Source organism: Catharus ustulatus, chromosome 31 (assembly GCF_009819885.2).
Source record: "Catharus ustulatus isolate bCatUst1 chromosome 31, bCatUst1.pri.v2, whole genome shotgun sequence".
NCBI classification, from domain to species: domain Eukaryota; kingdom Metazoa; phylum Chordata; class Aves; order Passeriformes; family Turdidae; genus Catharus; species Catharus ustulatus.
In genome coordinates this window covers 588,395-602,474 of record NC_046251.1, presented here as the reverse complement: position 1 = coordinate 602,474, position 14,080 = coordinate 588,395, and the positions used below count along the sequence as shown (strand labels likewise).

The window sequence follows — 14,080 nt, the reverse complement described above, 5'->3', positions numbered from 1 at the left end:
ACGTGATGGGGCTGCCACCGCCCTGTCACGGCGCAGGGGACACGGGTGGGGACAATGTGGGGACACGGGGATGGGGACATGGGTGGGGACAATGTGGGGACATGGGTGGGGACAATGTGGGGACACTGGGATGGGGACAGGGGGATGGGGACACGGGGATGGGGACACGGGGATGGAGATTCTGTGATGGGGACATGGATGGGGACCTCAGGGATGGGGACACGGGCAGGGACACCAAGATGGGGACAATGAGGATGACACTGGGATGGGTGACACTGCTGATGGGTGACACCACGATGGGTGGCCTGTATGGCCCAAACTGGGCCAGTACGACCCCAAACTGGGCCTTAGAACCCCAATCTAGGCCTGTTTGACCAAAACCGGGCCTGGTTCACCCCAAACAGGGCCCTATAACCCAAACTGGGCCTGGTTCACCCCAAACTGGGCCCTATAACCCAAACTGGGCCCTATAACTCAAACTGGGCCCTATAACCCAAACCGGGCCTGGTTCACCCCAAACCGGGCCCTATAACCCAAACCAGGCCTGGTTCACCCCAAACCGGGCCCTATAACCCAAAATGTGCCTGGTTCACCCCAAACTGGGCCCTATAACCCAAACTGGATCCTATAACCCAAACCGGGCCCTATAACCCAAACCAGGCCTGGTTCACCCCAAAATGTGCCTGGTTCACCCCAAACTGGGCCCTATAACCCAAACCGGGCCCTATAACCCAAGTTGGGCCTGGTTCACCCCAACTGGGCCCTATAACCCAAACTGGGCCTGGTTCACCCCAAACCGGGCCCTATAACCCAAAATGTGCCTGATTCACCCCAAACCAGGCCTGGTTCACCCCAAACTGGGCCCTATAACCCAAACTGGGCCTGGTTCACCCCAAACCGGGCCCTATAACCCAAACTGGGCCCTATAACCCAAACTGGGCCTGTTTGACCAAAACCGGACCTGTTTGAACCCAAGCTGGGCCCTATAACCCAAATCAAGGTCGCTTGAGCCCAAACCGGGCCTGGTTCACCCCAATCTGGGTTTTTGGACCCATTCTGGGGCTGTTTCACCCCAATCTGGGCCTGTTTCACCCCAGTTTGGGTTGTTTTACCCACTCTGAACCCGTTTCACTCTAATCTTGGCTGTTTGACCCATTCTGGGCCTGTTTCACTCGAATTTTTTATTTTTTTTACCCATTCTGGGCCTGTTTCACCCTAGTTTGAGTGGTTTTTACACAATTTCCGTGTTTTTTACCCATTCTGGGCCTGTTTCACCCTAGTTTGAGTGTTTTTTACACAATTTCTGTGTTTTTTTGCCCATTCTGGGCCTGTTTCACCCCAGTTTGAGTGTTTTTTACACAATTTCCATGTTTTTTACCCATTTCGGGTCTGTTTCACCCCAATTTTTTATTTTTTTTACCCATTTCGGGTCTGTTTCACCCTAGTTTGAGTGTTTTTTACACAATTTCCGTGTTTTTTACCCATTTCGTGTCTGTTTCACCCCAATTCCCCCCCCCCCGTTGCCATGACGACGGCACCGCGGCGCCCCCTAGCGGACCGGAGGACCCGGAAGCTGCGCCCGTTGCCGCGGTAACGGCGACACCGGCGAGGGACCGAACCGGGACCGAACCGGACCGAAGCGGGACCGAAGCGGGACCGAACCGGACACTGGGACCGGACAGGGACCGAACCAGCCCTGCTCGGACCGAACCGGGACAGAACCGGGACCAAACCGGAACAGAACCGGGATCGAACCGAGACAGAACCGGGACCGAACCGGGACAGAAGCGGGACGGAACCAGCCCTGCTCGGACCGAACCAGGACAGAACCGGGACACTGGGACCGAATCGGGACCGGTGAGACCGAACCAGGACAGAACCGGGACACTGGGACCGAATCGGGACCGGTGAGACCGAACCGGGACAGAACCGGGACCGAACCGGAACCACGGGGACCGGATCGGGACAGAACCGGGACCGCTGTGACCAGACACGCACCGAGATAACCCTGCTCGTACCGAACCGGGAGCGGTGGGACCGGACCGGGACAGAACCGGGAGTGCTGGGACCGGACAGGGACCGAACCAGGCCTGCTCGGACCGAACCGGGATAGAACCGGGAGAACTGGGACCGATTCGTGACCGAACCGGGACCAAAGAGTGACCGGTGAGACCGAACCGGGACCGAAGCGCGGCCGGTAAGACCGAACCGGGACCGAAGGCTGACGGGTGGGACGGGACCGGTACCGAACGGCACCCGGCGGTACCGAACGGCTCCCGGCAGCCCCGGCGGTACCGGCGGTACCGGCCCCATGGAGCCCGACGCGCTCGTGCAGTGCCCGTACGACCGGAGCCACCAGGTGCGCGTGTCCCGCCTGCCCTATCACCTGGTGCGGTGCCAGCAGGTGCGCGGGGACACGGGGGGACACGGGGGGGACACGGGAGGGGACATGGGGGGGACAGCGAAACATGGGGACATGAGGGGGACACGGAGACGTTGGGACATGAGGGGGACACGGGGACGTGGGGGACATCGGGACGTGGGGACATGGGGGGGCAACGGGACACGGGGGGACACGGAGACGTTGGGACATGGGGGGGACACGAGAGGGACACGGGGACATGGGGACATGGAGGGGGACAACGGGAGTGGGGAGGGTGACATCGGGACATGGCGGGGACAGCGGGACGTGGGGACGTGGGGACATGAGGGGGACAAGGGGACACGGGGACATGGGGGGGCAGCGGGACATGGGGACATGGGGACATGGGGGGACATGAAGGGGGCAGCGGGACATGGGGGGGACAGGACGACACGGGGGGACACTGGGATAAGGGAGGGACAGTGGGACATGAGGGGGACAGCGGGAATGGGGACATAGAGGGGACATGGGGGACATGGGGGGGCAGTGGGACACGGGGGGACACGGGGACGTTGGGACATGGGGGGAACACGAGAGGGACACGGGGACATGGAGACGTGGAGGGGGACAACGGGACGTGGGGACGTGGGGGGGCTGGGCGGCCATGGAGGGGACACGGGGAAGTGGGGGGGACACGGGGGGGACACGGAGACGTTGGGACATGGGGGGAACACGAGGGGGACGTGGGGACATGGGGACATGAGGGGGACAGCGGGACGTGGGGACGTGGGGACATGAGGGGGACACGGAGACACGGGGACATGGGGACATGGAGGGGGGCAACGGGACATGGGGACATGGGAGGGACAGTAGGACATGGGAGGACATCGGGACATGAGGGGACACGGGGACACGGAGACACGGGGACACGGGGACATGAGGGGGACAGGGGGAATGGGGACATAGAGGGGACATGGGGGACACGGGGACATGGAGGGGACAGCGAGACATGAGGGACAGCCGGACATGGGGACATAGAGGGGACACGGGGACATGGGGCGGACACGGGAACATGGGGGACATCAGGGGGCAGCGGGACACGGGGGGACACGGGGACATGGCGGGGACACGGGGACACGGGGACATGGCGGGGACACGGGGACACGGGGACATGGCGGGGACACGGGGACACGGGGGCGACATCGGGATGGAACGGACATCGGGATGTGAGGGGGACAGCGGGACATGGGGACATGGAGGGGACACGGGGACGTGGGGGACAGCGGGACATGGGGGGAACAGCGGGATATGGGGGGACATCGGGACAGTGGGACATGGGGGGACATCGGGACATGAGGGGACAGCGGGAATGGGGGACGTCGGGATGGGAGGGACAGCGGGACCGGACATCGGGACATGGAGGGAGGAACACCGGGACATGAGGGGACAGGGGGACACGGGGGACATCGGGACCGGACACCGGGACATGAGGGGGGACAGCGGGGTAAGGGCGGGACCTGCCGGGCTCGGGGTCTGTGCGGGGTCGGGGTCAGTTTGGGGTCAGTGAAGGATTTGGGGTCTCTGAGGGGTCGGGGTCGGTTTGGGGTCAGTGAAGGATTTGGGGTCTCTGAGGGGTCGGGGTCGGTTTGGGGTCAGTGAAGGATTTGGGGTCTCTGAGGGGTCGGGGTCGGTTTGGGGTCAGTGAGGGATTTGGGGTCTCTGAGGGGTCTGGGGTCAGTTTTGGGGTCAGTGAAGGATTTGGGGTCTCTGAGGAGTCGGGGTCGGTTTTGGGGTCCAGGACCTGCCGGGGAGAGCCCATGAGGGTCTGGGGTCTGCAGGAATTGGGGTTGGGATCTGTGAGGGTCTCTGAGGGGTCGGTTTGGGGTCTGTGAGGGTCTGGGGTCTGTGAGGCCTCAGTTTTGGGGTCTGTGAAGGATTTGGGGTCTCTGAGGTTCAGTTTTGGGGTCGCTGAGGGGTTTGGGGTCTCTGGGACTCATTTTTGGTGTCTCGGGCTCGGTTTTGGGGTCTCTGGGGCTCCGTTTTGGGGTCTCTGAGGGTTTGGGGTCTCTGGGGTTCACTTTCGGGCTCTTGGGCTCAGTTTGGGGTCTCTCGGGCTCAGTTTTGGGGTTTCAGGCTCACTTTGGGGTCTCTGGGGTTCAGTTTGGGGTCTCTGAGGGTTTGGGATCTCTGGGGCTCGGTGTGGGGTTTCAGGCTCCGTTTTGGGGTCTCTGAGGTTCAGTTTTGACATCTCGGGCTCATTTTGGGGTCTCTGGGGTTCAGTTTTGGGGTCTGTGAGGGTTTGGGGTCTCTGGGACTTAGTTTTGGAGTCTCGGGCTCGGTTTTGGGATCTCAGGCTCAGTTTGGGGTCTCTGAGGTTCAGTTTTGGGGTTTCTGGGGCTCAGTTTGGGGTCTGTGAGGGTTTGGGGTCTCTGAGGCTCAGTTTTGGGGTCTCGGGTTCAGTTTTGGGGTCTCTGGGGCTCATTTTGGGGTCTTGGGCTCAGTTTGGGATCTCTGAGGGTTTTAGGGTCTCTCGGGCTCAGTTTTGAGGTTTCAGGCTCACTTTGGGGTCTCTGGGGTTCAGTTTGGGGTCTCTCAGGTTCAGTTTTGGAGTCTCTGAGGGTTTTGGATCTCTGGGGCTCGGTGTGGGGTTTCAGGCCCCGTTTTGGGGTCTCTGGGGCTCAGTTTTGGGGTCTCGGGTTCGGTTTTGGGGTCTCTGGTTCAGTTTTGGGGTCTCGGGCTCAGTTTTGGGGTCTCTGGGGTTCAGTTTTGGGGTCTGTGAGGGTTTTGGGATCTCTGAGGGTTTTGGGGTCTCTGGGGCTCATTTTGGGGTCTCTGGGGCTCCGTTTCGGGTCTCTGGGGTTCAGTTTTGGGGTCTCTGGGGCTCAGTTTGGGGTCTCAGGCTCTGTTTTGGGGTCTCGGGCTCTGTCTCTGGGCACAGCCCCGCCCCCTGACGCCCCCTCCCCTCCCCCCCCCAGAACAACCCGCAGGTGTCGCGCTCCTTGGCCACCTGTCCCTTCAACGCGCGGCACCGCGTGCCCCGAGGGCACCTGCGCAGCCACGTCAGCAGCTGTCCCGACAAACTGCCCCTGGAGCTGCCCCCAGGTACGGCCAGGTGTGCCCAGGTGTGCCCAGGTGTGCCCAGGTGTGCCCAGGTGTGCCCCCAGGTACGGCCGGGTGTGCCCGGGTGTGCCCAGGTGTGCCCCAGGTACCCCCAGGTGTGCCCCAGGTGTGCTCAGGTACCCCCAGGTAACCCCACAGGTACGGCCAGGTGTGCCCAGGTGTGCCCCAGGTGTGCCCCCAGGTACCCCCAGGTGTGCCCCGGGTACAGCCAGGTGTGCCCAGGTGTGCCCAGGTGTGCTCAGGTACAGCCAGGTGTGCCCAGGTGTGCCCAGGTGTGCCCCCAGGTGTGCCCAGGTGTGCCCGGGTGTGCCCCAGGTGTGCCCCAGGTACGGCCAGGTGTGCCCAGCTGTGCCCCAGGTGTGCCCAGGTGTGCCCAGGTGTGCCCCCAGGTGTGCCCAGGTGTGCCCAGGTGTGCACAGGTGTGCACAGGTAACCCCAGGTGTGCCCAGTTGTGCCCCAGGTGTGCCCAGGTGTGCCCAGGTGTGCCCAGGTACAGCCAGGTGTGCCCAGGTGTGCCCAGTGTCCCCAGTTGTCCCCTCAGCGCTGTCCCCAGGTGTCCCCAGCTGTCCCCAGTATCCCCAGCTGTCCCCTCAGCGCTGTCCGCAGCTGTCCCCAGGTGTCCCCAGGTGTCCCCAGCTGTCACAGCTGTCCCCAGCTGTCCCCTCAGCGCTGTCCCCAGCTGTCCCAGGTGTCCCCAGCTGTCCCCAGGTGTCCCCAGCTGTCCCCTCAGCGCTGTCCCAGGTGTCCCCAGGTGTCCCAGTGTCCCCGGTGTCCCCTCAGCGCTGTCCCCGTGTCCCCGCAGACCCCGAGGACGCGGCCGGGGCCCCCTGGGAGCCGCCCCAGGCCTGGCAGCCGCCGCCGTGCCGGGAGGACTGGGACGCAGGTGAGGGTCCCGCCGTGTCCCCAAAGCCACCCCGGTGTCACCAATCCCACCTCGGTGTCACCAACCCCCCTCAGTGTCACCAACCCCCCCTCGGTGTCACCAAACCCCCCCCGTGATGTGCCCAAACCCCTCTGGTGTCCCCATCCTGTCCCCATCGTGTCCCCCCCATGTCCCCACGGTGTCCCTCATCCTGTCCCCTTGGTGTCCCCATCCTGTCCGACCCCCATGTCCCCGTCCTGTCCCCGCCCATGTCCCCATGGTGTCCCCGTCTGTCCCCATCCTGTCCTCCCCATGTCCCTCCCATGTCCCCATCCTGTCCCCCCTCGGTGTCCCCACGGTGTCGCGGTGTCCCCATGGTGTCCCCCCCCATGTCCCCACGGTGTCCCCATCCTGTCCCTATCGTGTCCCTCCCATGTCCCAATGGTGTCCCCATCCTGTCCCCTTGGTGTCCCTGCTGTGTCCCCACCATGTCCCCACGGTGTCCCCACGGTGTCCCCACGCTGTCCCCTCGGTGTCCCCACTGTGTCCCCATGTCCCCATGTCCCCACGGTGTCCCCACGGTGTCCCCCCATGTCCCCACGGTGTCCCCATGTCCCCACGGTGTCCCCACGGTGTCGCGGTGTCCCCACGGTGTCCCCATGTCCCCGCAGAGCTGAGCGAGCTGGAGCAGGAGCAGCCGCCGCCGTTCGTGCTGCACGTGACCAAGGGTGACCTGCCTGTCCCCTGCCCCAGGTGCGACACGGGGACACCGCGGGGGGCAGGGACAGGGCTGTCACCAGGGTCACCGAGGGTGGCAGGGACAGCGCTGTCACCCCCAGGGTCACCGCGGGTGGCAGGGACAGCGCTGTCACCTCCAGGTGTCACCGCGGGTGGCAGGGACAGCACTGTCACCTCCAGGTGCCACCGCGAGTGTGGGAATGTCCCCAGGTGTCGCTCTCAGGTCTGGGAGTGTCCCCAGGTGCCACCGGGGGGGTGGGACAGTCCCCAAGTGCCACACTCGGTCTGTGAGTGTCCCCAAGTGCCACACTCGGTCTGTGGGTGTCCCCAAGTGCCACACTCGGTCTGGGAGTGTCCCCAAGGGTCACAGTCGGGTTGTGAGTGTCCCCAAGTGCCACACTGGGTCTGTGGGTGTCCCCAGGTGTGGGAGTGTCCCCAAGTGTCACACTCGGTGTGTGGGTGTCCCCAGGTGTGTGAATGTCCCCAAGTGCCACACGCGGTGTCTGTGGGTGTCCCTGAGTGCCACCGGGGGCTGGCAGTGTCCCCAAGTGTCACACTGGGTCTGTGGGTGTCCCCAAGTGCCACACGCGATGTGTGAGTGTCCCCAAGTGCCACACTGAGTCTGTGAGTGTCCCCAAGTGTCACACTGAGTCTGTGAGTGTCCCCAAGTGCCACACTGGGTCTGTGAGTGTCCCCAAGTGTCACACTGGGTCTGTGAGTGTCCCCAAGTGCCACACTGGGTCTGTGAATGTCCCCAAGTGTCACACTCGGTGTGTGAGTGTCCCCAAGTGTCACACTGGGTCTGTGAGTGTCCCCAAGTGTGTCCGTGTGTCCCTAGGTGTATTTGTGAGTGTCCCCAGGTGTGTGAATGTCCCCAAGTGCCACACGCGGTGTCTGTGGGTGTCCCCGAGTGCCACCGGGGGCTGGCAGTGTCCCCAAGTGTCACACTCGGTCTGGGAGTGTCCCCAAGTGCCACACTCGGTGTGTGAATGTCCCCAGGTGTCTGAATGTCCCCAAGTGCCACACGCGGTGTCTGTGCGTGTCCCCGAGTGCCACACTCGGGCTGTGAGTGTCCCCAGGTGTGTCCGTGTGTCCCCAGGTGTCACCCGAGTGTGGGAGTGTCCCCAAGTGCCACACGCGGTGTGTGAGTGTCCCCAAGTGTCAGATTCGGTGTGTATGAATGTCCCCAGATGTGTGAATGTCCCCAGGTGCCACACTCAGTGTATTCGTGTGTGTCCCCAAGTGCCACACGCGGTGTGTGAATGTCCCCAAGTGCCACACTGGGTCTGTGTGAGTGTCCCCAAGTGCCACACTCGGTGTCCCCCCCCCGCCCTGACCTGAAGTCCCCTCCCCTGTCGCGCAGCCCCGACCCCGCCACCCCCCCGGAGGGGCTGTCACCGCGGAAACCGCGCCTGGGGACATCGGGAGCGCGCTTGGGGACATCGGGAGCGCGCTTGGGGACATCGGGACCGCGCCTTGGACCATCGGGAGCGCGCCTGGGGCCGGAAGGAGCGCGCGTGGGGACATCGGGAGCGCGCTTGGGGACATCGGGAGCGCGCTTGGGGACACCGGGAGCGCGCTTGGGGACATCGGGAGCGCGCGCGGGGCCGGCCGGGGGGGTCCCGGGCCCCCCAACCCTGCGCTGCTTTTGGGAATAAAAACGGCTCCGAAAGGCGGCTGTGCCCTGGCTGTGACAGCGACACTGCCACCAACCCGTGTGACAGTGCCACCACCCCCTGTGACAGTGCCACCTACCCCTGTGACACTGCCACCAACCCCGGTGACACTGCCACCCACCCCAGTGACAGTGCCACCAACCCGTGTGACACTGCCACCTCCCCCAGTGACACTGCCACCAACCCGTGTGACACTGTCACCAACCCCAGTGACACTGTCACCAACCCTCAGTGTCCCTGTCCCCTCACTGTGACAGTGTCCCTGTCACTCCCTGCTCACCCAGTGTCCCTGTCACCCCCCAGGACGTGTCCCTGTCATCTCTCAGTGTCCCTGTCCCCTGGCTGTGACAGTGTCTCTGTCACCTCCTCCCACTCCCTCGGTGTCCTCCTGCCACCCCCGTGGGCGTGTCCCCTGTCCCCTGTCCTCTGTCCCCTCCCTGTGACAGCGTCCCTGTCACCTCCCCCAGCCCGGTGTCCCCGTGCCAGCCCCCGGACGTGTCCCCTGTCCCCTCCCTGTGACAGTGTCCGTGTCACCTCCCCGCAATGTCCCTGTCACCCCCCAGGACGCGTCCCTGTCACCTCTCAGTGTCCCTGTCCCCTCCCTGTGACAGTGTCCGTGTCACCTCCTGCTCCCCCAGTGTCACTGTCACCTCCCCCCAGTGACACTGTCACCCCCCAGGACGTGTTCCTGTCACCTCTCAGTGTCCCTGTCCCCTGGCTGTGACAGTGTCCCTGTCACCTCCCCCACCCCGGTGTCCCCCTCTCGTTCCACCCCCCCGATGTCCCCGTGCCACCCCCCGGTGTCCCTGTCCCCTCCCTGTGACAGTGTCTCTGTCACCTCCCCCAGTGTCCCTGTCACCTCCGAGTGTCCCTGTCCCCTGGATGTGACAGCGTCCCTGTCACCCAACCCCTGTGACACTGCCACCTACCCCAGCGTCGCTGTCACCTCCCCCCTCTCAGTGTCCCCCTGTCGTTCCACCCTCAGTGTCCCCCTGTCCCCACCCCCCCGATGTCCCCGTGCCACCCCCCGCTGTGTCCCTGTCCCCTCCCTGTGACAGTGTCACTGTCACCTCCCCGCAATGTCCCTGTCACCCCCCAAGACGCGTCTCTGTCCACTGGCTGTGACAGTGTCTCTGTCACCCACTCCCAGTGACACTGCCACCAACCCCCAGTGACACTGCAACCTCCCTCAATGTCCCTGTCACCTCCTCTGTGACAGTGTCCCTGTCACCCCCCAGGACGTGTCCCTGTCACCTTCCAGTGTCTCTGTCCCCTGGCTGTGACAGTGACCTTGTCACCTCCCTCAACCCGGTGTCCCCCTGCCACCCCCCGCGCTGTGTCCCTGTCCCCTCCCTGTGACAGTGTCACTGTCACCTCCACCCAATGTCCCTGTCACCTCCCAGTGTCCCTGTCACCTCTCCCCCTCTCAGTGTCCCCCTCTCGTTCCACCCTCAGTGTCCCCCTGTCCCCATCCCCCCGGTGTCCCTCTGCCACCCCCCTCGGTGTCCCCCGTCCCGCCCCCGATGTCCCAGTGCCACCCCCTGCCGTGTCCCTTGTCCCCCCCGCGGTGTCCCCTGGCCCCCTTTGATGTCCCCGTGCCACCCCCCGGTGTCCCTGTCCCCTCCCTGTGACAGTGTCCCTGTCAGCCCCCAGGACGTGTCCCTGTCACCTCCCAGTGTCCCTGTCCCCTGGCTGTGACAGTGACCTTGTCACCTCCCTCAACCCGGTGTCCCCCTGCCACCCCCCCGACGTGTCCCTGTCCCCACCCCGGTGTCCTTCTCTCGTTCCACCCTCAGTGTCCCCCTGTCCCCATCCCCTCGATGTCCCTCTGCCACCTCCCGCGGTGTCCCTGTCCCCAACCCGCAGTGTCCCCTGTCCCATCCCGGTGTCCCCCTGTCCCCACCCCCCGATGTCCCAGTGCCACCCCTCGGTGTCCCTGTCCCCACCCGTGGTGTCCTCTGTCCCATCCCGGTGTCCCCCTGTCCCCACCCTCTCGATGTCCTCGTGCCACCCCCCCGGGTGTCCCCTGTCCTCTCCTCGATGTCCCCTGTCCCATCCTGGTGTCCCCTGTCCCGCCCCCGATGTCCCAGTGCCACCCCCCTGCCGTGTCCCCTGTCCCCATCCCGGTGTCCCCTGTCCTCTCCTCGATGTCCCCCTGTCCCCACCCCCCCGCGATGTCCCTGTCCCCATCCCGGTGTCCCTGTCCCCACCCTCTCGATGTCCTCGTGCCACCCCCTACCGTGTCCCTTGTCCCCCCCGCGGTGTCCCCTGGCCCCCTTTGATGTCCCCGTGCCGCCCCCCGGTGTCCCTGTCCCCTCCCTGTGACAGTGTCCCTGTCACCTTCCAGTGTCTCTGTCCCCTGGCTGTGACAGTGACCTTGTCACCTCCCTCAACCTGGTGTCCCCCTGCCACCCCCTCGACGTGTCCCTGTCCCCACCCCGGTGTCCCTCTCTCGTTCCACCCTCAGTGTCCCCCTGTCCCCATCCCCCCGGTGTCCCTCTGCCACCCCCCTCGGTGTCCCTTGTCCCGCCCCCGATGTCCCAGTGCCACCCCCCTCGGTGTCCCTGTCCCCAACCCGCAGTGTCCCCTGTCCTCTCCTCGATGTCCCCCTGTCCCCAACCCCCGATGTCCCAGTGCCACCCCCTGCCGTGTCCCCTGTCCCCCCCCCGCGGTGTCCCCTGGCCCCCTTTGATGTCCCAGTGCCACCCCCCGGTGTCCCTGTCCCCATTCCGGTGTCGCTGTCCCGCCCCCGATGTCCCAGTGCCACCCCCCGGTGTCCCTGTCCCGCTCCCGATGTCCCCCCGGTGTCCCTGTCCCCTCCTGTCCCCTCCCGTCCCCTCCCCCCGTTCCCTTTCCCCCGCTCCCGCCGCTCCCGGGAGGAATTTTGGGTTCGGGGGGGGCGATTTGGGGGGGGGCCCTTGCGCAAACCCCCCCTGCCCCTCCCCCCCCTCACCCCTCCCCCACCCCCCTGCCCCTCCCCCACCCCCCCTGCCCCTCCCCCACCCCCCCTGCCCCTCCCCCACCCCGCCGGGCTCAGCTCGGGCCGGATTTTGGGGCGGAAAAAATGGAAATGGGAATTTCTGTGTCAGCGGCGGCGCCCCCGCGCGCTGGGAAAATCCCGAAAAAAATTTGGAAAAGTCCCAAAAATCCCGAAAAATAAAAAAAAAGTCTCAAAAATCACGAAAAATTAAAAAAAAAAATCCCGAAAATAAAAAAAATACGGAAAATCAAAAAAAAACCCTCAAAATCCAGAAAAGTCCCAAAAATCCAAGGGAAAAAAAAAAATCCCGAAAATTTGGAAAAGTCCCAAAAATCCCGAAAATAAAAAAAAAAACGAAAATCCGGGAAAGTTCCAAGAATCCCCAAAATCCCCAAAATCCCGAAAATCTGGAAAAGTCCCAAAAATCCCGAAAAATAAAAAAAAAAAAAAAAAAAAAAATCCCGGAAAATAAAAAAAAAAAAAAACGAAATTCCGAAAAAATCCGTAAAATCCCGAAAATCCCCAAAATCCGGAAAAGTCCCAAAAATCCAGAAAAGTCCCAAAAAATCCAGGTGGGAAAAAAAATTTTAAAATCCCGAAAATCCGGAAATATTAAAAAAAAATGCTGAAAATCCCGAAAAATCAAGAAAATCCCGAATATCCCGAAAATACCGAAAATAAAAAAAAATCCCGAATATTCGGAAAAATCCCAAAAATAAAAATATTCCCGAAAATCCCATTTTTTCCCCATTTTTTCCAGGTTCAGGCCGAGGGCAGCGCCGCCAGGGGGGGATGGAAAGCTCTGGAATTTTTGCAGAATTCCGGGATCGCAGCTGCGGGGCGGGCTCGGGGATTTGGGATCGCCCCCAACCCCCCCCGAGCTGCACATCTGGCACAGCTGGGCCCGCCCCTCCCCCCGCGCTCCTTCCTGATCCTGCCTGGGATTGTCCCGCTCGGGTTTGCCCCAAAATCCCAAAAAATCACCCTAAATCATCCCAAAAATCGCCCCTAAATCTCCCCAAAAATAAAAAAAATTCCCCCAAAAATCCCACTAAAATCACCCCAAAAATAAAAAAAATCCCCCCAAAATCCCACTAAAAATCCCCCCAAAATCTACCCCAAAATCATCCTAAAATCCAAAAAAAATCACCCCAAAAATCATCCTAAAATCACCCAAAAATCACCCCAAAAATCACCCTAAAATCGCCCCTAAAATCACCCCAAATCACCCCAAAAATAAAAAAAAATCCCCCAAAAATCCCACTAAAAATCACCCTAAAATCCAAAAAAAATCACCCCAAAAATCCCGCAAAAATCCCACTAAAAATCCCCCTAAAATCTCCCCAAAAATCACCCTAAAATCCCCAAAAAAATCACCCCAAAAATCATCCTAAAATCCCCCCAAAATGACCCCAAATTCCTCCCAAAAATCCCCCCAAAATCACCCCAAAAATAAAAAAAATTCCCCCAAAAATCCCACTAAAAATCTCCCCAAAATCTACCCAAAAATCATCCTAAAATCCAAAAAAAATCACCCCAAAAATCTCCCCAAAATCCTCCCCAAAATCCCCCTAAAATCACCCCAAAAATCACCCCAAAATGACCCCAAAAATAAAAAAAATCCCCCCCAAAATCCCACTAAAAATCCCCCCAAAATCTACCCCAAAATCATCCTAAAATCCCAAAAAAATCACCCCAAAAATCACCCCTAAATCCCCCCAAAAATAAAAAAAAATTCCCCCAAAAATCCCACTAAAAATCACCCCAAAATCCCCCCAAAATCCCCCTAAAATCACCCCCAAAATCCTCCCCAAAATGCCTCCAAATCTCCCCCAAAAATCCCCCCAAAATCACCCCAAAAATAAAAAAAATCCCCCCAAAATCCCACTAAAAATCCCCCCAAAATCTACCCAAAAATCATCCTAAAATCCCAAAAAAATCACCCCAAAAATCACCCAAAAATCACCCAAAAATCCCCAAAATCTCCACAAAAATCCTTCCAAAAATCACCCCAAAAATCCCCAAAAATCACCCCAAAATCCAAAAAAAAATCACCCCAAAAATCCCAAAAAATCCTCCCCAAAATGCCTCCAAATCTCCCCCAAAAATCTCCCCAAAATCATCCCAAAAATAAAAAAAATTCCCTCAAAATCCCACTAAAAATCCCCCAAAATCTACCCAAAAATCATCCTAAAATCCCCAAAAAAATCACCCCAAAATCACCCCTAAATCCCCCCAAAAATAAAAAAATCCTCCCCAAAATCCCCCTAAAATCACCCCCAAAATCCCCAAAATCCCCCCAAAAATCCCCCCAAAATCCCCCCAAAAATAAAAAAAAATCC

General features: G+C 60.9%; 1 protein-coding gene across 1 annotated transcript; it reads left to right on the top strand.

Moving 5' to 3' along the window:
• Positions 1–1,557: 1,557 nt before the first annotated feature.
• On the top strand, positions 1,558–8,758 carry GTSF1 (gametocyte specific factor 1). Its single transcript, XM_033083304.1, has 5 exons — positions 1,558–2,404; positions 5,338–5,464; positions 6,285–6,365; positions 7,016–7,097; positions 8,446–8,758. Exons 1-5 carry the CDS (start codon positions 2,312–2,314, stop codon positions 8,738–8,740), a joined length of 678 nt encoding a protein of 225 aa, XP_032939195.1. The 5' UTR covers positions 1,558–2,311; the 3' UTR covers positions 8,741–8,758.
• The last annotated feature ends 5,322 nt before the right edge of the window (positions 8,759–14,080 follow it).

Excerpts from the sequence above, each read along its gene's own strand:
- GTSF1 (XM_033083304.1), top strand. The coding sequence starts at position 2,312 with ATGGAGCCCGACGCGCTCGTGCAGTGCCCGTACGACCGGAGCCACCAG. Across the intron at positions 2,405-5,337 it reads ACCTGGTGCGGTGCCAGCAG|AACAACCCGCAGGTGTCGCG; the intron begins GTGCGCGGGGAC and ends TCCCCCCCCCAG. Across the intron at positions 6,366-7,015 it reads CCGGGAGGACTGGGACGCAG|AGCTGAGCGAGCTGGAGCAG; the intron begins GTGAGGGTCCCG and ends ATGTCCCCGCAG.